The sequence below is a fragment of the Pseudophryne corroboree genome, chromosome 3 (assembly GCF_028390025.1).
Source record: "Pseudophryne corroboree isolate aPseCor3 chromosome 3, aPseCor3.hap2, whole genome shotgun sequence".
Lineage (NCBI taxonomy): Eukaryota > Metazoa > Chordata > Amphibia > Anura > Myobatrachidae > Pseudophryne > Pseudophryne corroboree.
In genome coordinates, this window is record NC_086446.1 from 519,391,127 (window position 1) to 519,412,994 (window position 21,868).

A 21,868-nucleotide genomic window follows, 5' to 3' on the forward strand; every position below is an offset into this window, starting at 1 on the left:
AGAGATGCACAGAGGGATATTTGCCGGCTGGCATCTAAAATAAGTGCACTGTCCATTTCTGCCAGGAGAGGGTTATGGACCCGGCAGTGGACAGGTGATGCAGATTCTAAAAGGCACATGGAAGTTTTGCCTTATAAGGGTGAGGAGGAGTTCGGGGATGGTCTTTCGGACCTAGTGTCCACAGCAACGGCTGGGAAGTCAGCATTTTTGCCACATGTCCCCTCACAACCAAAGAGAGCACCGTATTATCAGGTACAGTCCTTTCGCCGCCAAAAGAGCAGACGGGGTAGAGGCGCGTCCTTTCTGCCCAGAGGCAGAGGTAGGGGAAAAAAGCTGCAGCATACAGCCACTTCCCAGGAACAAAAGTCCTCCCCCGCTTCTTCTGCTAAGTCCGCCGCACGACGCTGGGGCTCAACAGGCGGAGCCAGGTACGGTGGTGGCCCGTCTCAAAAACTTCAGCAATCAGTGGGCTCGCTCACAAGTAGATCCCTGGATCCTTCAAGTGGTATCTCAGGGGTACAGGCTGGAATTCGAGACATCCCCCCCCCCCCCCCCCCACCGTTTCCTCAAATCTGCCTTACCAACGACTCCCTCAGAAAGGGAGGCTGTGTTAGAGGCAATTCACAAGCTGTATTCCCAGCAGGTGATAGTCAAGGTGCCCCTACTTAAACAAGGACGGGGTTACTATTCCACAATGTTTGTGGTACCGAAACCGGACGGTTCGGTGAGACCCATTTTAAATTTGAAATCCTTGAACACATATTTAAGAAAATTCAAGTTCAAGATGGAATCGCTCAGGGCGGTTATTGCAAGCCTGGAAGAGGGGGATTACATGGTATCTCTGGACATCAAGGATGCTTACCTGCATGTCCCCATTTACCATCCTCACCAGGAGTACCTCAGATTTGTGGTACAGGATTGTCATTACCAATTCCAGACGTTGCCGTTCGGCCTGTCCACGGCACCGAGGGTATTTACAAAGGTAATGGCCGAAATGATGATACTCCTTCGGAAAAAGGGAGTTTTAATTATCCCATACTTGGACGATCTCCTGATAAGGGCGAGGTCCAGAGAGCAGTTGTTGGTCGGCGTAGCATTATCTCAGGCGGTGCTACACCAGCACGGTTGGATTCTGAATATTCCAAAGTCTCAGCTGGTTCCGGCGACACGTCTACTGTTCCTGGGGATGATTCTGGACACAGTCCAGAAAAAAGTGTTTCTCCCAGAGGAGAAAGCCAAGGAGCTGTCATCTCTAGTCAGAGGCCTCCTGAAACCAAAACAGGTGTCGGTGCATCACTGCACGCGAGTCCTGGGAAAGATGGTAGCTTCCTACGAAGCAATTCCATTCGGCAGGTTCCATGCCAGAACCTTTCAGTGGGACCTGTTGGACCAATGGTCCGGATCGTATCTTCAAATGCATCGGTTGATAACCCTGTCTCCAAGGACCAGGGTGTCTCTGCTGTGGTGGCTGCAGAGTGCTCATCTCAGAGAGGGCCGCAGATTCGGCATGCAGGACTGGGTCCTGGTGACCACGGATGCCAGCCTTCGGGGCTGGGGAGCAGTCACACGGGGAAGAAACTTCCAAGGACTTTGGTCAAGTCAGGAGACTTCCCTACACATAAATGTTCTGGAACTGAGGGCCATTTACAATGCCCTAAGTCAGGAAAAGCCCCTGCTTCAAAACCAGCCGGTTCTGATCCAGTCAGACAACATCACGGCAGTCGCCCATGTAAATCGACAGGGCGGCACAAGAAGCAGGACGGCAATGGCAGAAGCCACAAGGATTCTCCGATGGGCGGAAAATCACGTGTTAGCACTGTCAGCAGTGTTCATTCCGGGAGTGGACAACTGGGAAGCAGACTTCCTCAGCAGGCACGACCTCCACCCGGGAGAGTGGGGACTTCATCCAGAGGTCTTCCAACTGATTGTAAACCGTTGGGAAAGGCCACAGGTGGACATGATGGCGTCCCGCTTAAACAAAAAGTTAGAAAAATATTGCGCCAGGTCAAGAGACCCTCAGGCGATAGCTGTGGACGCTCTAGTGACACCGTGGGTGTACCGGTCGGTCTATGTGTTCCCTCCTCTTCCTCTCATACCCAAGGTACTGAGGATAATAAGGAAAAGAGGAGTAAGAACTATTCTTATTGTTCCAGATTGGCCAAGAAGGTCTTGGTACCCGGAACTTCAAGAATTAATCTCAGAGGACCCATGGCCTCTGCCGCTCAGACAGGACCTGCTGCTGCAGGGGCCCTGTCTGTTCCAAGACTTACCGCGGCTGCGTTTGACGGCATGGCGGTTGAACGCCGGATCCTAAAAGAAAAGGGTATTCCGGAGGAAGTCATTCCTACGCTCATTAAAGCTAGAAAAGATGTAACCGTACAACATTATCACCGCATATGACGAAAATATGTTGCATGGTGTGAGGCCAGGAAGGCCCCAACGGAGGAATTCCAGCTAGGTCGATTTCTGCACTTCCTACAGTCAGGGGTGACTATGGGCCTAAAACTGGGTTCCATTAAGGTCCAGATTTCGGCTCTGTCGATTTTCTTCCAAAAAAAAAAAACTGGCTTCACTGCCTGAAGTTCAGACATTTGTCAAGGGAGTGCTGCATATTCAGCCTCCTTTTGTGCCTCCAGTGGCACCGTGGGACCTCAACGTGGTGTTGGGTTTCCTAAAGTCACATTGGTTTGAGCCACTCAAAACCGTGGATTTAAAATATCTCACGTGGAAAGTGGTCATGCTTTTGGCCTTGGCTTCGGCAAGGCGTGTGTCAGAATTGGCGGCTTTGTCATGTAAAAGCCCCTATTTGATTTTCCATATGGATAGGGCAGAATTGAGGACTCGTCCCCAGTTTCTTCCTAAGGTGGTATCAGCTTTTCACTTGAACCAACCTATTGTGGTGCCTGCGGCTACTAGGGACTTGGAGGACTCCAAGTTACTGGACGTAGTCAGGGCCTTGAAAATGTATGTTTCCAGGACGGCTGTAGTCAGGAAGACTGACTCGCTATTTATCCTGTATGCACCCAACAAGCTGGGTGCTCCTGCTTCAAAGCAGACTATTGCTCGCTGGATTTGTAGCACAATTCAGCTTGCGCATTCTGTGGCTGGCCTGCCGCAGCCTAAATCTGTAAAAGCCCATTCCACGAGGAAAGTGGGCTCTTCTTGGGCGGCTGCCCGAGGGGTCTCGGCTTTGCAACTTTGCCGAGCTGCTACTTGGTCAGGGGCAAACACGTTTGCAAAATTCTACAAATTTGATACCCTGGCTGAGGAGGACCTTGAGTTCTCTCATTCGGTGCTGCAGAGTCATCCGCACTCTCCCGCCCGTTTGGGAGCTTTGGTATAATCCCCATGGTCCTTACGGAGTCCCCAGCATCCACTAGGACGTCAGAGAAAATAAGATTTTACTCACCGGTAAATCTATTTCTCGTAGTCCGTAGTGGATGCTGGGCGCCCGTCCCAAGTGCGGACTGTCTGCAATACTTGTATATAGTTATTGTTAACTAAAAGGGTTATTGTTGAGCCATCTTTTGAGAGGCTCTGTTAGTTCATACTGTTAACTGGGTATATTATCACGAGTTTTACGGTGTGATTGGTGTGGCTGGTATGAGTCTTACCCGGGATTCAAAATCCTTCCTTATTGTGTCAGCTCTTCCGGGCACAGTATCCTTACTGAAGTCTGGAGGAGGGTCATAGTGGGAGTAGCCAGTGCACACCAGGTAGTCCTAAATATTTCTTAGCTGTGCCCAGTCTCCTGCGGAGCCGCTATTCCCCATGGTCCTTACGGAGTCCCCAGCATCCACTACGGACTACGAGAAATAGATTTACCGGTGAGTAAAATCTTATTTTTTAATAACATGGCTAGGATATGTTAATTTAATTCATAGGATCCCCATAAACTAGTTGCCCTGGTGCTTGTACAGTTTTTAATCCTGCCCTGCATATGTGACACGAAAATACTGCCTGATACTATGGTATTTATGCTGCTGACATGCAATGGAATGCACACTATGGAATGGTGATGTATAAGAGAACCTACTGCTTATGGCATTTTTTGTGGTATCTTTTTTTATTTGTAAAATGTAGACCTGACAAAAAAAGCAAATATGCTGCTATAAAAGAGGTGCATATTCACGTACAACTGAAGTTTGGACTATTTTTATTTCGATTTTTCCTGAAGTGTCAGATTTTATGTTACAAGTTGTTATGCTATACCAATTCTCTGCTGTGTTTGTTTTGTCTTTGTGTTGCTGGTAAAGATGCGTGCTACCAATCCTCTCCATTCTTAAGGGCCCTACACGCTTGCCGAAGTGCCCGACAGGCGACCCAGCGGCCGGGATGGGGAAGGGGGGGGGGGGTGTTAGTGACGGGGTGAGTGAAGTTTCTTCACTCCCTGATGTCACCCACCCGGCCCCATAGCCCTTCATGCTAATATGGACAAGATTGTCCATATTGGCATGAATGTTTAAGCGAGCCGGCACCAACGATGAACGAGCGCGAGGCCACTCATCGTTCATTGCTGGTGCCTACACACCGAAAGATATGAACAATATCTTGTTCATTAATGAATGAGATTGTTCATATCAGCCAGTGTGTAGGGCCTATTAGGATGTAGAGAAATTTGTCATTATTTTTTTTTTTTTTCTAGGTGTGTAGTCTGTGGTCCTGTTAAAATATACTCTACTGTAATATCTGGTGTACTAGTTGAGCCTTAGTCTGTCTTAAGTGCAAATTTTACTTTTGTTTTATTTTAGTCTCTAGCAGCCCTGTGCTTTGTGCTGCCGGAGGCCTGCATTTTCCAGTGTGTGATTCTGTCTGCGGCTCCTGCTGTATACATTCCACTGCTCGCATCATGTCGCTGCCCTTGTTGCATGCAGCTCTGTCCTCACTCAAACAGCACTTTTCCTGGTATACTCTGTGCTGCTGAGGATCTTGTTTCCTCCACTGTATACCATTGTTTGTGGCTTCCTGATGTCTCCATTCCCGTCATAACATCATGACACTGCCCCATCACATGCAACCCTGACACATCACTCATTTCCTGATTTACTCTGTGCTGTATAACGGTCAGTCAGTGACTTCCTACTGCCTCCATTTCTCTACTCGCATCATGAATTTGTTCCTGTCAGATGCAACCCTGCCTATACATTACAACACTAATTTCCTGAAATAGACTGTGCTGCTCGGGATCTTGCTCTCTCCACCATATAACTGGTAGTCTGTGGCTTCTTGGTGCTGGCTTCACTCTCGTTACATTACGCAAAACCCTCACATTTCTAATACCATTACACGAACATCCTAACATTTTACTCTTAATTTGAATTCTGACATTAATATTCTAACCTGAATACCCTAACCCAGAGGTTCTCAAACTCGGTCCTCGGGGGCCCACACAGTGCATGTTTTGCAGGTCTCCTCACAGAATCGCAAGTGAAATAATTAGCTCCACCTGTGGACCTTTTTAAAATGTGTCAGTGAGTAATTAATACACCTGTGCACCTGCTGGGTTACCTGCAAAACATGCACTGTATGGGCTCCCAAGGACCGAGTTTGAGAACCTCTGCCCTAACCAAACCCCTAATCCAACTCTAACGCCTAAGCTCTAATAACCGCAGACTAGATGGGCTAAATGGTTTTTATATGCAGTCAAATTCTATGTTTATATAGAAGTCAGACTTGAGTGTTTCTAGAAACTAGGGCTGGAATGTGTGTGGCCATGCTCTTGACTAGAGGAATAGCCAAAAGCATGGCAATTAGTTTAATGCAGTGGTTTCCAAACTTTTTTGAATCACGGCGCCCTAGAATATCAGAATTTTTTTCACGGCACCCCTAGGCCAAAAATTTCTTATTGAAAAATTTAGAAAGAAATATTACATTAAGTAGATTGCGTTTATATGTCATCCTTACGGTCAGTTGTGTGGTGAGGGACAAGATTTGCTTGTTTGGCCACATACTTTATGACTGGCAGCCACCAGCACTGGTTTTGCCTATTATATTGGCCATGAATAATTTGAATTGGTCCTGGACCACCAACCCAGGGCACCCCTGCAAGTGTCACGAGGCACCCCAGGGAGCCACGGCACACAGTTTGGGAACTTCTGGTTTAATGCCAAAAAATGCAAAATCATGCACTTAGGTCTCAAACATCCAAAGGCTAAATATAGTATTAATGGCACTATACAGGAAACCTACTGAGGAGGAAAGGGGTCTAGGAGTCACTATTTTAGGTGACTTAAAGGCAGGTAAGCAATGTAACAAAACAATAAGGAAGGCTAGTTAGATGCTTTATTGCATAGGAAGAGGAATCTGCAGCAGATTCCTCTGCCTATGCAACTAATATCTGTTTTTTGGAGATTATTTTTGACTGATTGTCAAGTAACCACGCGTACAGATTTGATCAAAGATCTTGGTAATTTGGCTTGTGGGAACAAAAACTGGAATTTGTGTGTACCAAGAATAATCCTATTACGTTTATTGGCCTCTCAAGTAGTAGAAGAAAAATGGACATCTTGTGATCAGTTTGTTTGGCCAGAGCATAAGGTCTGTATCATTTAGTTGTACATGTGTGTTGCTAACTTGTCAGGCATCTTCTTTGTGGTCTCGGATAAACAAGTGCATACAGTGCATCTGGCTCCATGTTTGTTGGCAAATTTGATTTTCATCTTGAAAATGTGATGAGGTGCCATGTTTTTCCTGTGTTTTTTCTGTTGTCATTAAATATTCATTACTGTTGGGCTGTAGGATGCTTTATATTCGCCTGATATTCCATCTGATCAGGACCCACTTGGATGACACTTGCTCTCTTATTACTTGTATGACACTCTTATTCCTGTCAGTCTGATTGTCCTTGAGTGACTCATTATTTGCCGCATGTGTAATATCTGTATCCTGCTCTGTCTTGCTACTGACAAAGGCTATTACAATAATGAGATAGAGGTGGACTCTGAGCAGATGGCTATATGTGTCCCTTAGAAAATGTCAGTTCATTCTGGTTTCCAATATAGTTGTGTCAGAATAAGAGTACAGCACTCCTCCTTTCTCTAACGTCCTAGTGGATGCTGGGGACTCCGTAAGGACCATAGGGAATAGACTGGCTCCGCAGGAGACATGGGCACTTTAAGAAAGAATTTAGATTCTGGTGTGCTCTGGCTCCTCCCTCTATGTCCCTCCTCCAGACCTCAGTTTGAGACTGTGCCCAGACGAGCTGGGTGCTGTTCAGTGAGCTCTCCTGAGCTTGCTGTGAGAAAGTATTTTGTTAGGTTTTTTATTTTCAGGGAGCTCTGCTGGCAACAGACTCCCTGCATCGTGGGACAGAGGGGAGAGAAGCAGCCCTACTCTCTGAAACTAGGTCCTGCTTCTTAAGCTACTGGACACCTTTAGCTTCAGAGGGATCGTACACAGGATCTCACCCTCGCAGAGCCGGAAGACAGAAGCCGGGTGAGTATGAGAAGCAAGAAGACTTCGAAATCGGCGGCAGAAGACTCCGTTCTTCACTGAGGTAACGCACAGCACTGCAGCTGTGCGCCATTGCTCCCACACACCTCACATACTCCGGTCACTGTAAGGGTGCAGGGCGCAGGGGGGGGGGGGGTGCCCTGGGCAGCATATGGACCTCGTTTGGCAAAAGTACACATATATACAGTTGGGCACTGTATATATGTATGAGCCCCCGCCAAGAAAATTTATATTTAAGCGGGACAGAAGCCCGCCGTCGAGGGGGCGGGGCTTCTTCCTCAGCACTCACCAGCGCCATTTATTCTCCACAGCTCCGCTGAGAGGAAGCTCCCCAGGCTCTCCCCTGCAGATACACGGTAGAAGAGGGTAAAAAGAGAGGGGGGCACATAATTAGGTGCAAAAATCTATATAAACAGCAGCTACTGGGTTAACATTAAGTTACTGTGTTATTCCTGGGTTTATAGCGCTGGGGTGTGTGCTGGCATACTCTCTCTCTGTCTCTCCAAAGGGCCTTGTGGGGGAATTGTCTTCAGATGAGCATTCCCTGAGTGTGTGGTGTGTCGGTACATGTGTGTCGACATGTCTGAGGTAAAAGGCTCCCCTAAGGAGGAGATGGAGCAAATGTGTGTGAGTGGTGTCTCCGTCGACAACGCCGACACCTGTTTGGATATGTAAAATTAAGTGCTAAGGTAAATTTATTGCACAAAAGATTAGAGAACAGACGGAGAATCTACCCATGTCTGTCCCTATGTCGCAGAGACCTTCAGAGTCTCTCAATGCTCACTATCCAAAATAATAGACACTGATATCGACACGGAGTCGGACTCCAGTGTCAACTACGATAATGCAAAGTTACAGGCAAAATGGCAGGAAAGTATTCAATATATGATTATTGTAATAAAAAATGTTTTGCATATCACTGATGACTCATCTGTCCCTGACACAAGGGTACACATGTTTAAGGGGAAGAAAGCTGAGGTAAATTTCCCTCCTCTCATGAAGAAAAAGAGCGGGAATCTCCAGACAAGAGACTGCAGTTTCCCACAAAGAATTCTCAGGGAGTATCCTTTCCCTACTAGGGCCAGGATACGATGGGAATCTTCCCCTAGGGCAGGGGTGTCAAACTCAAATTCATCGGGGGCCGCATCAGCAGTTTGGTCCCCATCAAAGGGCCGGTTGTATCTGTAGGTCTATCCAAAATTTACCGCTCCACCTGCCTTATATGTGCCCAGCCATCTGCCCCCTTTTAAAGTGCCCAGCCATGTGCCCCCTTTTATAGTGCCCAGCCATGTGCCCCCTTTTATAGTGCACAGGTCCCCATTTTACACATTGCGGCAGGCACAGGTCCCCATTTTACACATTGTGGCAGGCACAGGTCCCCATTTTACACATTGTGGCAGGCACAGGTCCCCATTTTACACATTGTGGCAGGCACAGGTCCCCATTTTACACATTGTGGCAGGCACAGGTCCCCATTTTACACATTGTGGCAGGCACAGGTCCCCATTTTACACATAGCGGCAGGTACAGGTCCCCATTTTACACATTGTGGCAGGCACAGGTCCCCATTTTACACATTGCGGCAGGTGGTGGAAGGAGGGAGAGAGAGAGAAAGAGAGGAAGGGAGAGGGGCTGACTTACATTTGAAGCGGTTCTCGCCGCTCTTCAGCCGCCTCTCCCTCCTCGTCTGCGCGGCTCCCTTCTCCCTCCTCCGACGGGGTTTCGTTGAATGACGCGTTTGCGCCGTGACGTCACGACGCAATCGCGTCATTCCGCGAAACCCCGCCCCCCCGAGCTGGGCACTCGGGAGAAGGGGGTTTCATGGCGGCGGCACCGCGGGCCATCAGACAAGGTCTGGCGGGCCGGATTTGGCCCGCGGGCCTTGTCTTTGACACCCCTGCCCTAGGGTGTCACGTTTGCCCAAAAGGTAGCGCTGACTTAACAGCTATCCTCAGGGATCCTGCAGATAGCATGCACAGATACCTTATCAGCAGAGATTGAGACCCTAGTGTGTGTATGTGTGTATGTATGTGTGCATGTATGTATGTGTGTATATATAATATGTATATGTGTGTATATATATATATATATATATATATATATATATATATATATATATATGTGTTGCTGTCTTAGATAGATATATATATATATATATATATATATATATATATATATATATATATATATATATATATATATATATATATATATATATATATATATATATAATATAACATGCCCAAAGAGACATTAGTCTACTGGGTTCTAGAGTCAACGCTATGTTGATTTCTGCTTGACGTGTCCTGTGGAACATGCAATGGACAGGTGATGCCGACTTAAGAGGCATATGGAAGGTTTACCTTACAAGGCTGAGGATTGTGTGGAGAAGGGATCTCGGACCTGGTCTCCACAGCTATAGCTGGTAATTCTGATCTTTTGCCTTATATTCCAGCACAGCCTAGGAAAGCTTGACATTATCAAATGCAGTCCTTTCGATCACAAAGAAACAAAGTCCGAGGTGCGTCCTTTCTTGCCAGAGGCAGGGGCAGAGGAAAGAAGCTGCACAACACAGCTAGTTCCCAGGAACAGAAGTCCTCCCCGGCCTCTACAAAATCTACCGCATGTCGCTGGGGCTCCACAGGCGGAGCTAGGCCCGGTGGGGGCACGTCTTCGAAATTTCAGCCACAAGTGGGTTCACTCCCTGTTGGATCCCTGGGCAATAGATATTGTGTCTCAGGGATACAAGCTGGACTTCGAGGAGATGCCCCCTCACCGACGGCCCTGCCGGCTTCCCCCCACGAGAGGGAAATAGTGTTAACTGCAATTCACAAATTGTATCTTCAACAGGTGGTGGTCAAGGTTCCCCTCCAACAAGGAGGGGGTTATTATTCGACCATGTTGTAGTCCCGAAACCGGACGGTTCGGTCAGAACCATATTGAATTTAAAATCCCTGAACATATACCTGAAAAGGTTCAAGTTCAAGATGGAATCGCTGAGAGCGGTCGTCGCAAGCCTGGAAGGGGGGGATTTTATGGTGACTCTTGACATAAAGGATGCATACCTTCATGTCCCCATTTATCCACCTCATCAGGCGTACCTCAGATTTGTGGTACAGGATTGTCATTTCCAATTTCAGACGTTGCCGTTTGGTCTCTCCACGGCACCGAGAATATTTACCAAGGTAATGGCGGAAATGATGGTACTCCTGCGGAAGCAAGGGGTCGCAATTATCCTATACTTGGACGCTCTCCTCATAAAAGCGGGATCAAGAGAGCAGTTGCTGATCAGCGTAGCACTTTCTCTGGAAGTGTAACGGCAACACGGCTGGATTCTAAATATTCCAAAGTCGCAGTTGGTTCCTACAGCTCGTCTGCCTTTCCAAGGCATGATTCTAGACACAGACCAGAAAAGGGTTTATCTCCCGATAGAGAGAGCTCAGGAGCTCATGACACTGGTCAGGAACCTATTAAAACCAAAACAGGTGTCCGTGCATCACTGCACTCGAGCCCTGGGAAGGATGGTGGCATCATATGAGGCCATTCCCTTCGGCAGGTTCCATGCGAGGACCTTTCAATGGGACTTACTGGACAAGTGGTCCGGATCACATCTTCAGATGCATCGGTTAATCACCCTATCCCCCAGGGCCAGGGTGTCTCTCCTGTGGTGGCTGCAGAGTGCTCACCTTCTCGAGGGCCGCAGATTCGGCATTCAGGACTGGGTCCTGGTGACCACGGATGCAAGCCTCCGAGGGTGGGAGCAGTCACACAGGGAAGAAATTTCCAAGGTCTGTGGTCAAGTCAGTAGACTTGCCTTCACATCAACATCCTGGAACTAAGGGCCGTATACAACGCCCTACGTCAAGCGGAGACCCTGCTTCGCGACCAACCGGTTCTGATTCAGTCAGACACCATCACCGCAGTGGCTCATGTAAACCGACAAGGCGGCACAAGGAGCAGGGTAGCGATGGCAGAAGCCACCAGAATTCTTCGCTGGGCGGAAAATCACGTAAGCGCGCTGTCAGCAGTGTTCATCCCGGGAGTGGACAACTGGGAAGCAGACTTCCTCAGCAGACACGACCTCCACCCCGGGAGAGTGGGGACTTCATCAGGAAGTCTTCGCACAGACTGCAAGTCGGTGGGTACTGCCACAGGTGGACATGATGGCATCCCGCCTCAACAAAAAACTACAGAGGTATTGCGCCAGGTCAAGAAACCCTCAGGCGATAGCTGTAGATGCCCTGGTGACACCGTGGGTGTTCCAGTCGGTCTATGTATTTCCTCCTCTTCCTCTCATACCCAAGGTGCTGAGAATAATAAGAAAGAGGAGTGAGAACGATACTCATTGTTCCTGATTGGCCACGAAGGACTTGGTATCCAGATCTGCAAGAAATGCTCACAGAGGACCTGTGGCCTCTTCCTCTAAGACAGGACTTGTGGCAACAGGGGCCCTGTCTGTTCCAAGACTTACCGCGGCTGCGTTTGACGGCCTGGCGGTTGAACGCCGGATCCTAGCGGAGAAAGGCATTCCGGAGGAGGTCATTCCTACGCTGATAAAGGCTAGGAAGGACGTGACAGCTCAACATTATCACCGTATATGGCGAATATATGTTGCTTGGTGTGAGGCCAGGAATGCCCCTACGGAGGAATTCCAGCTGGGCCGTTTCCTTCACTTCCTACAGTCAGGAGTGAATTTGTGCCTAAATTTGGGGTCCATTAAGGTCCAGATTTCGTCCCTATCCATTTTCTTTCAAAAGGAGTTGACTTCTCTACCTGAAGTTCAGACGTTGTAAAGGGAGTGCTGCATATTGAGCCCCCTTTTGTGCCTCCAGTGGCACCTTGGGATCTTAAAGTGGTGTTGAGTTTCCTGAAATCCCGCTGGTTTGAACCACTCAAAACGGTGGAGTTGAAATATCTCACGTGGAAGGTGGTCATGCTATTAGCCTTGGCTTCGGCTAGGCTTGTCAGAGTTGGCGGCTTTGTCACATAAAAGCCCCTATCTGGTTTTCCATGCGGATAGAGCAGAATTGCGGACCCGTCTACAATTTCTGCCGAAAGTGGTTTCATCCTTTCATATAAAGCAACCTATTGTGGTGCCTGTGGCTACTACGGACTTGGAGGATTCCGAGTTGCTTGATGTAGTCAGGGCTTTGAAGGTTTCTGTAGCCAGAACAGCTAGGGTCAGGAAAACAGTCTTTGTTTATCCTGTATGCTTCCAACAAGCTTGGTGCTCCTGCTTCAAAGCAGACTATTGCTCGCTGGATCTGTAACACATTTCAGCAGGCTCATTCGGTGGCTGGATTGCCGCTGCCAAAATCAGTTAAGGCCCATTCCACTAGGAAGGTGGGCTCTTCTTGGGCGGCTGCCCGAGGGGTCTCGGCATTACAACTTTGCCGAGCGACTACTTGGTCAGGTTCAAACACTTTTGCAAAGTTCTACAAGTTTGATGCCCTGGCCGAGGAGGACCTTGTGTTTGCTCAATCGGTGCTGCAGAGTCATCCGCAGTCTCCCGCCCGTTTGGGAGCTTTGGTATAATCCCCATGGTCCTTACGGAGTCCCCAGCATCCACTAGGACGTTAGAGAAAATAAGATTTTACTTACCGGTAAATCTATTTCTCGTAGTCCGTAGTGGATGCTGGGCGCCCGTCCCAAGTGCGGACTTCTTCTGCAGTGCTTGAATATAGTTATTGCTTAAATAAGGGTTATGTTATGGTTGCATCAGGGTTGACCTGTTGCTCTGTTCATACTGTTGACTGGGTATGTTTATCTCAAGTTATACGGTGTGATTGGTGTGGCTGGTATGAATCTTGCCCTGGATTACCAAAATCCTTTCCTTGTACTGTCAGCTCTTCCGGGCACAGTTTCTCTAACTGAGGTCTGGAGGAGGGACATAGAGGGAGGAGTCAGAGCACACCAGAATCTAAATTCTTTCTTAAAGTGCCCATGTCTCCTGCGGAGCCCGTCTATTCCCTATGGTCCTTACGGAGTCCCCAGCATCCACTACGGACTACGAGAAATAGGTTTACCGGTAAGTAAAATCTTATTTTTTGTGGGGAAAGAAATTATGTTGGTTAGCCATCTTTTGGTTGATGACAGTTCCTACATGTATTGTCACTCCATGACCGCTGTAAGGAGTGGATTGGTCATTACAATAGCTACTTTCTGTCCCAAATACACTGTATACTAGACAGTTACAGTTTATGGATTCAAAGATGCCAGTGCAAGTTAAAATGTACCTGTCGCTTACACATTGTAGAAGCAGTCGTTTTGTAGGGCTAAACCAAATGCATGAGGATGCAGACTATCAATTCACAAGGATTAAGAGGTCTATTCATAAAGCAGAGAAAAGGACCAGTGGAGCTTTGATGGAAGCCTTTATAAAGTACACTCTCTATAAAATGTAAGGGAGATGCTGATTGGTTGCCACGGGTAACTTCTCCATTTCTGTTTTTCCACTCTTTTCACTGCTTAATGAATAGACCTCTTAGTAACGTCTCTGAGGCCCTTCCAAGTAAATGCTAAGCTCAATATGTAAGAATAGGGTGTACCTTTATATCTAGGCAACAAGTACACTTTATGTGCTGGTCTTGGCTGTCTAATCTAGAATTATATGCCAGCTAGTATGATCTGGGGAGTGCTTGCTAACATTGTATCTGTCCTGACTACGCTTTAATTCTATCATTCTCGCTCATTGCAAAAAATGTATAGTGGGTTTTACAGCAGCTGGAATTAAAGGTGTGATGGCTTTACTAAAGTGTTGCTTCAGCTTCCATGCTGTACACAGACTCCTAAGTTTGCAGCATGTTTTATTGTCGCTTCCATAGCTGAAGAGTACAAGGACACTAGCCCAAGGCGAAGGAGTGGATGGAGGAGGCTTGCAGAGCACATTGTTGGTGGCTCTTGCGGTCCAATTAGTGCAACTTCTGTGTTGAATTCTTTCAAATGTGCATAAAACTTTAATTCTATATCCTATATGGATTGACAAGTAAAGAACTGTGCAAGAGTGTTGGTGGTGGATACTTTTCTGTTTTGTTCCCATATTCTGTCATCCTGTTAACATACTTTCTTTTTCTTTTCTTTTTTTTCCTTTTATAGGTGTAACGTTTGCAGCAAAAGGCTACTTTGATGCCCTGGTAAAAATGGGTGAATTGGCCAGTGAAAGCCAAGGCTCTAAAGAACTTGGTAAGTGAGGCAGCTGACAGAAACCAACCAATAGGTGACCCCTAAATCACTACAAGACTCTTGCCAGTCTGACCTCAGCTGGCATTGGCCAATCACCTAAACTGTTACTTTTATTCTCCCCCCCCACACACACAAAGTGTTTAGCTCTTATTCATGATTAGGACTAAATTAACCTTAAACACTGTGTGCGAATGTCTGCGAAACTGTGGCTTTTGCAAGCTGCTGATTTTCTGCATGTTGGAGCTTGTATGTTAGTGGCGCTGTACATTTTAAGCTCCAAGATGCTGAGAAGCTGTCGCTGCTTCATAAATCTAGCCCCATACTAGAGAAATATTACTCTTGTAATCAACATATGTAAGTAAAGAGCACTTCCATGCTTATAGATTTGATAGGTTGTTAGCACTTAATACATCTTCACAGCAATTATAAAAATTTCTGGATAATTTGTTCTTTGGTGCACTAATCTCATCTACGTTGCATGACCAGTGTAGCTGCTCCCACCTCTGCACATATACTGACTGGCAGGTTTCCTTGTGCATAAAACCTATACAGTGAAGTTCTACTCAAAATATATAGTAGTCCCAGAACAATATGTAGAATTTAACTTGATACGGTATGTCTGTCTGTTTCTGTTCTACATATTTAAATACCTACTAAGTCTAAATTGACTATCTCATATGAGAACGCTACTTCTAACATTAACAAGTATATATTTAAAGTTGCAGTGCCATGAAAGCATGTGTTGATTGCTGTTGGACCTTCTGCTTGGTGCAATAGGTCATTTGCTGTCTTTAATTTCCTTTCCATTAAGAGGTCTCCCATGCAGTATTTCCGTACCTTTATCCTCCATGCACGATAACAGTCCATGATTTCAGGAGGTACTAATCACTTGAGCACAGGTGACTTAACTAGTACCTCAGTTATTTAGATTTAATAATCTGTGTTCAAGCATGGATACCCTTAAAACCTGGACTGTTAGTGTGCCTTGAGGACAGACGTTGGGAAGCACGACTCTAGCGTATAGAAAATCAACAAAGACTGTTTTACCTCCTGTATCTTCCCTAATAATCTCCTAAAGCTCCTATATACAGGAAGGTCTGTTTTTTGTATTTAATAAAAGATATTAAATATGAAGTACATTAGTGGCATTAGTGCTTAATAAAAGGTGATTGTGTAGTACCCAACCCCTACAGCTGCTATCCATGCTGGTCCTTTAACACAGAACTGGCAAATTGCTTTTTTAATGGTTTTAGTATGTTTGTGGACAAACAAAATGACTGGAAAAATGTCAACAGGTATGTATATCTACTCCTGATTTTAAGCATAACCCTAAAATACCAGGTGTTGACACCTTCATCGTTTAAGCCTTTAAACTAACATTGTGACTGATTTGACTACCTTTTTTAAAAGCTAACCTTCCATGATTCTCCTCCAGAATAATTGGAGAAACTGAGAGGCCTGTGAATAACTGCTGTATGGAGAAGCCCATGGTTCTGACTAAAGGGGGGAAGGGGGGGGGGGATTTGAGAGCTGATTGCATGTTCCGCTAATAATCAGTGTGTATAGGTGTATTTAAGCAGGGAGATGATACTAGTCATTCTCTGGTGCCTTATTATAGTATTGTTCTCTTGTTACTTCAAATGGTGAAATGCTGTAACACACATTGTGATGAACTTTGTACCTTCTCTAGCAAATATCTACAATAATCTACAGTTTGTTTTTTTCTCAGAACTCCTCTTGGTGACTTTATTCTAGAAATGTGCTATTGTTCTGTGGTCTGTTGTGTGCCTAATGACGTAGAGATCAGTGAGCCCTGGCTCATATTCTCTTGTGTGCATAGTTCTGAATGCAGCAGCCTTCAGTGTGTGATACCCAACAATGTGCTTTGCTCTTCCATAGTATTTCTGTGGTCTGCATTCCTCATTACTTATAACTTTTTGGCTGTGAGCGTGCCTCGCCGTTTGACACATCTGCACCGTCTGACTCTTGACCTTTTTAAAACGTTTTTATATTCTGATGCAGCAGCTCTAAACACTAACTTTATTTCCTTTCATAATACCATTGATGCCTCTGCTATTCTAAAACAATCTATTTTTATTTCCAAAACAGGAGTAATCCCTTAAAGCGTTTGGTGTGTGGTTTCTTTCTTTTCCAGTTTTGTTACTATGTAATGTTGAATGATTTTCCTTCCCATTGCTCATTTTCTTTCCTTTCTCTCCCACAGAATAGACTGTTCTTTAGCTGTACTTCTGTAATCTTTTCCCCATACTACAGAAATGTTCTGTGACACATGTGCTTACAGCCACACTCTCCACCTATACAGATTTATGGGAATATCTGTTCAATGCTATACATCCCTGAACCATGTAAGATGGTGTATGAGGACACATCTGTAACATCTTACCTCAATACGCCATGCAGCAGGATATGCATGGCGTCAGTCAGCTGACATTTACCGGGCAGCTCTGCTAACGTCTGACATCTTTTTGTTTTTTGCTGAAAATGCATCTTATTCACATTGTGCATGTTGTACGCATAGCAATCAGCTAATGTGGATTAAAAGGATATGCAGCATGCCTATATTCTGTGTGCGACTGTGGCTGTATCTGCATATGAAATGGTACGTTACAGTGATTTTCAGGAAAACACTGTAACATACCATTTCATATGCAGATACAGTCGCACACAGAATATAGGCATGCTGCATATCCTTTTAATCAGCAGAAGTTGATTTATTTGCATAGCAATGTGACTTTGATGCATTTAAGCGGAAAAAGTCACACACAAAGACGCTCTACGCTACAGAGTCACGCTATGTCATTACGTGACTAGAAGGGCTGTTTAACGTGACTGCAGCAAGTATGTAGGAGGACGTATCTGTACATTTGTGATAGGGATGACAACTGTGCTCCAAGCCTGTGGGCTGCTGTATCAAATCTTTTACATTCCCTGTAAGGCTTATTGTTGAGTTTGCCATTGTACTTTGTGGTATCTGGTCTCTAGGTCGACCACTATTGGTAGACAGTAAGTAGGTTGACATGGTTTCTAGGTCGACAGGGCAAAAGGTCGACATGAGTTTTTAATTATTTTTCTCTTACGTCCTAGAGGATGCTGGGGACTCCATAAGGACCATGGGGTATAGACGGGCTCCGCAGGAGATAGGGCACCTAAAAAAGAACTTTGACTATGGGTGTGCACTGGCTCCTCCCTCTATGCCCCTCCTCCAGACCTCAGTTAGATCTTGTGCTCAGAGGAGAATGGGTGCACTGCAGAGAGCTCTCCAGAGTTTTCTGTTAAAGAATTTTGTTAGGTTTTTTATTTTCAGGGAGTCCTGTTGGCAACAGGCTCCCTGCATCGTGGGACCGAGGAGAGAGAATCAGAGCTGGCTTGTCAAGTTGGGCACTGCTTCTAAGGCTACTGGACACCATTGGCTCCAGAGGGAGTCGGAACACAGGTCTCAACCTGGGGTTCGTCCCGGAGCCGCGCCACCGTCCTCCTCACAGATGCCGAAGATAGAAGCCGGATAGAGAAGGCAGAAGACATCTTAGGCGGCAGAAGACATCAGATCTTCATGAGGTAAGGCGCGCAGCGGTAAGCTGCGCGCCATTGCTCCCAGTCTCACACACACAGAGCAGCACTGAAGGGTGCAAAATGGGGGGGGGGGCGGCGGCGCCCTGGGCAGCAATAAACCTCACATTTGGCCAAATACAGTTTGATTAGACTGCGGAGGCAGTAAATCTATGATCCCCCGCCATTTTTATTGAAAAATCACTGGGACCGAAGCCCGCCGTCGGGTGGGCGGAGCTTGATCCTCAGCACTAACCAGCGCCATTTTCTCCACAGAAGCTGCATGAGGAAAACGCTGGCTCCCTGGTCTCTCCCCTGCAGAACTTCACAGGCTTGGAAAAAGAGGAGGGGGGCACATTAGCGACGCAGTGAGTGGGAATTTACATATTGTATATAGAAAAGCGCTATCTGGACATATTTTTTCCAGTGTTTTTAAGCGCTGGTGTGTGCTGGCATACTCTCTCTCTGTCTCTCCTTAGGGCCTGGTTGGGGTTTTGTCCCCTTATAGGTTAATCCCTGTGTGTGTGGGGTGTCGGTACGTGTGTGTCGACATGTCTGAGGCGGGAGGCTTCTCCAAGGAGGAGGTGGAGCAAATGAGTGGTGTGTCCCCGTCGGTTGTGCCGACTCCAGATTGGATGGACATGTGGCATATGTTGAATGCAAGTGTGGCATCTTTACATAAAAGGCTTGATAAGGCTGAATTAGGGGGGACATCAGGGGGTCAATCCTCAGATTGGACCGACTCACAGGGCCCGTCGGGGTCTCAAAAGCGTCCCTTAACACAAGACACTACTACCGACATGGATTCTGATTCCAGTGTCGACTATGACGAAGTAAAATTGCACCCTAGGGTGACTAAAACCATTCAGTGTATGATTGTGGCAATAAGGGATGTGTTGCATATTGTGGATGAACCCTCGGTCCCCGACACAAGGGTACACATGTTTAAGGAAAAGAAACAGATTATTAACTTTCCCACATCTCATGAATTAAATGAATTCTTTGGAAAAGCTTGGGAGACTCCGGATAAGAGACCGCAGATCCCCAAAAGAATTTATATGGCATACCCCTTCCCTAAGCAGGACAGGGAGATTTGGGAATCACCCCCCCCCCCCCCCCCCCCCACTGTGGACAAGGCCCTGACGCGCTTGTCCAAGAAAGTGGCGCTACCGTCTCCTGACACAGCAGCCCTTAAGGACCCTGCAGATCGCAGGCAAGAAACTACCTTAAAGTGTATTTATTCTCATACGGGTGCTGTGCTAAGACCGACAATTGCGTCGGCATGGGTGTGTAGCGCAATTGCAGCTTGGACAGATGAGCTGACAGATCAATTTGATAATATGGATAAGGATACTATATTCCTAACTCTAGCCCATATTAAAGACGCAGTCTTATTTATGAGGGATGCTCAAAGGGACATTGGATTGCTAGCTTCTAGGGCCAATGCTATGTCTGTCTCAGCGAGAAGATCCTTATGGACTCGCCAATGGACGGGTGATGTGGATTCCAAAAAACATATGGAAGTACTACCCTATAAGGGTGATGTATTGTTTGGGGATGGGCTGACGGACCTGGGTTCCACCGCTACAGCAGGTAAATCAAATTTTTTACCATATATTCCCCAACAGCAAAAGAAAGTAACACCCTATCAGATGCAGTCCTTTCGGTCGCACAAGTCCAAAAGAGGTCTGGGATCCTTTCCTCGCCAGAGGTAAGGGAGCACCTGCTTCGGCAGGTGCCCAGGAACAAAAGTCCTCCCCGTCTGCTCCAAAACCCACAGCATGACGCTGGGGCTCCCCTGAGGGAGTCCGCACCGGTGGGGGCACGTCTTCGACTTTTCAGTCAGGCCTGGGTCAGTTCGAACCTGAATCCCTGGGTGTTGGAAATAGTTTCCCAGGGTTACAAATTGGAATTCGACGAGGTGCCCCCGCGCCGATTTTTCAAATCGGCCCTACCAGCTTCCACATCGGAAAGGGATATAGTGTTAGCTGCAATTCAAACGCTGTGTATACAGCAAGTGATAATCAAGGTTCCCCTGCACCAGCAGGGAAGAGGTTACTACTCAACCCTATTTGTGGTCCCGAAACCGGACGGTTCGGTCAGACCTATTTTGAATCTGAAATCCCTAAACCTGTACATAAAAAGATTCAAATTCAAAATGGAATCTCTCTGAGCGATAATAGCCAACATGGAGGAGGGGGAGTTTATGGTGTCTCTGGACATAAAGGATGCGTACCTTCATGTCCCCATATATGCCCCCCATCAGGAATACCTGAGATTCGCTGTACAGGATTGTCATTACCAATTTCAGACGTTGCCGTTTGGACTCTCCACGGCCCCGAGGATTTTCACCAAGATAATGGCGGAAATGATGGTGGTCCTGCGCAAGCATGGAGTCACAAACTTGGACGATCTGATAAAAGCGAGATCAAGGGAGAAATTGCTGAGCAGTCTGGCGCTCTCTCTGAGAGTGCTCCAGCAACACGGTTGGATTCTAAATCTACCGAAGTCACAGTTGATTCCGACAACTCGACTACAGTTCCTAGGTATGATACTGGATACAGAACAAATGAAGGTCTTCCTCCCAATAAAGAGAGCCCAAGACATCCAGAACATGGTCAGAGACCTGCTAAAACCGAAAAGGGTGTCAGTTCACCAATGCACTCGAGTTCTGGGAAAAATGGTGGCGGCCTACGAGGCCATTCCCTTCGGAAGGTTCCATGCAAGGACTTTTCAATGGGACCTTCTGGACAAGTGTTCCGGGTCCCATCTGCACTTACATCGGAAAATAACTCTGTCCCCAGGGACCAGAGTGTCCCTCCTGTGGTGGTTGCAAAGTGCTCACCTCCTGGAGGGTTGCAGGTTCGGAATTCAGGATTGGATCCTGGTTACCACGGACGCGAGCCTCCGAGGATGGGGAGCGGTCACACAGGGAAAAAATTTTCAGGGTCTTTGGTCAGACCAGGAGTCCTGTCTACACATCAATGTGTTGGAACTCAGGGCCATTTACAACGGCCTTCGACAAGCGGAGAGTTTTCTTCGAAACCTACCGGTTCTGATTCAATCAGACAATGTCACAGCAGTGTCTCATGTGAACCGCCAAGGCGGGACAAGAAGCAGAGTCGCGATGGCGGAAGCCACAAGGATCCTTCGCTGGGCGGAAAATCATGTAAGCGCTCTGTCGGCTGTCTTCATTCCGGGAGTGGACAACTGGGAAGCAGACTTCCTCAGCAGACACGATCTCCATCTAGGAGAGTGGGGACTTCATCAAGAAGTCTTTGCAGTCGTAACACGTCTTTGGGGAACTCCTCAAATAGACATGATGGCGTCACGCCTCAACAAAAAACTTCGGAGGTATTGCGCCAGGTCTCGGGACCCTCAGGCAGTAGCAGTAGACGCTCTGGTAACACCGTGGATGTTCAAATCGGTCTACGTGTTTCCTCCTCTTCCTCTCATCACAAAAGTGTTGAGGATCATAAGACGAAGAAGAGTACGAACGATACTCGTTGTCCCAGACTGGCCTCGAAGGGCCTGGTACTCTGATCTACAAGAGATGCTCACAGGAGATCCCTGGCCTCTTCCTCTGAGGGAAGACCTGTTGCAGCAGGGGCCCTGTGTATTTCAAGACTTACCGCGGTTACGTTTGACGGCATGGCGGTTGAACGCC

The 21,868-nt window shown here is 47.0% G+C and overlaps 1 protein-coding gene across 5 annotated transcripts in view; it reads left to right on the forward strand.

Moving 5' to 3' along the window:
• BAIAP2 (BAR/IMD domain containing adaptor protein 2) overlaps positions 1-21,868 on the forward strand; it is a 455,453-nt gene that overhangs the window by 203,791 nt on the left and 229,794 nt on the right. For all 5 annotated transcript variants that reach the window (XM_063961088.1, XM_063961087.1, XM_063961089.1 and 2 more), the window contains one exon: positions 14,548-14,634. In XM_063961088.1, coding sequence (XP_063817158.1) covers positions 14,548-14,634 — 87 coding nt within the window. The remainder of the gene's footprint in view (positions 1-14,547; positions 14,635-21,868) is intronic.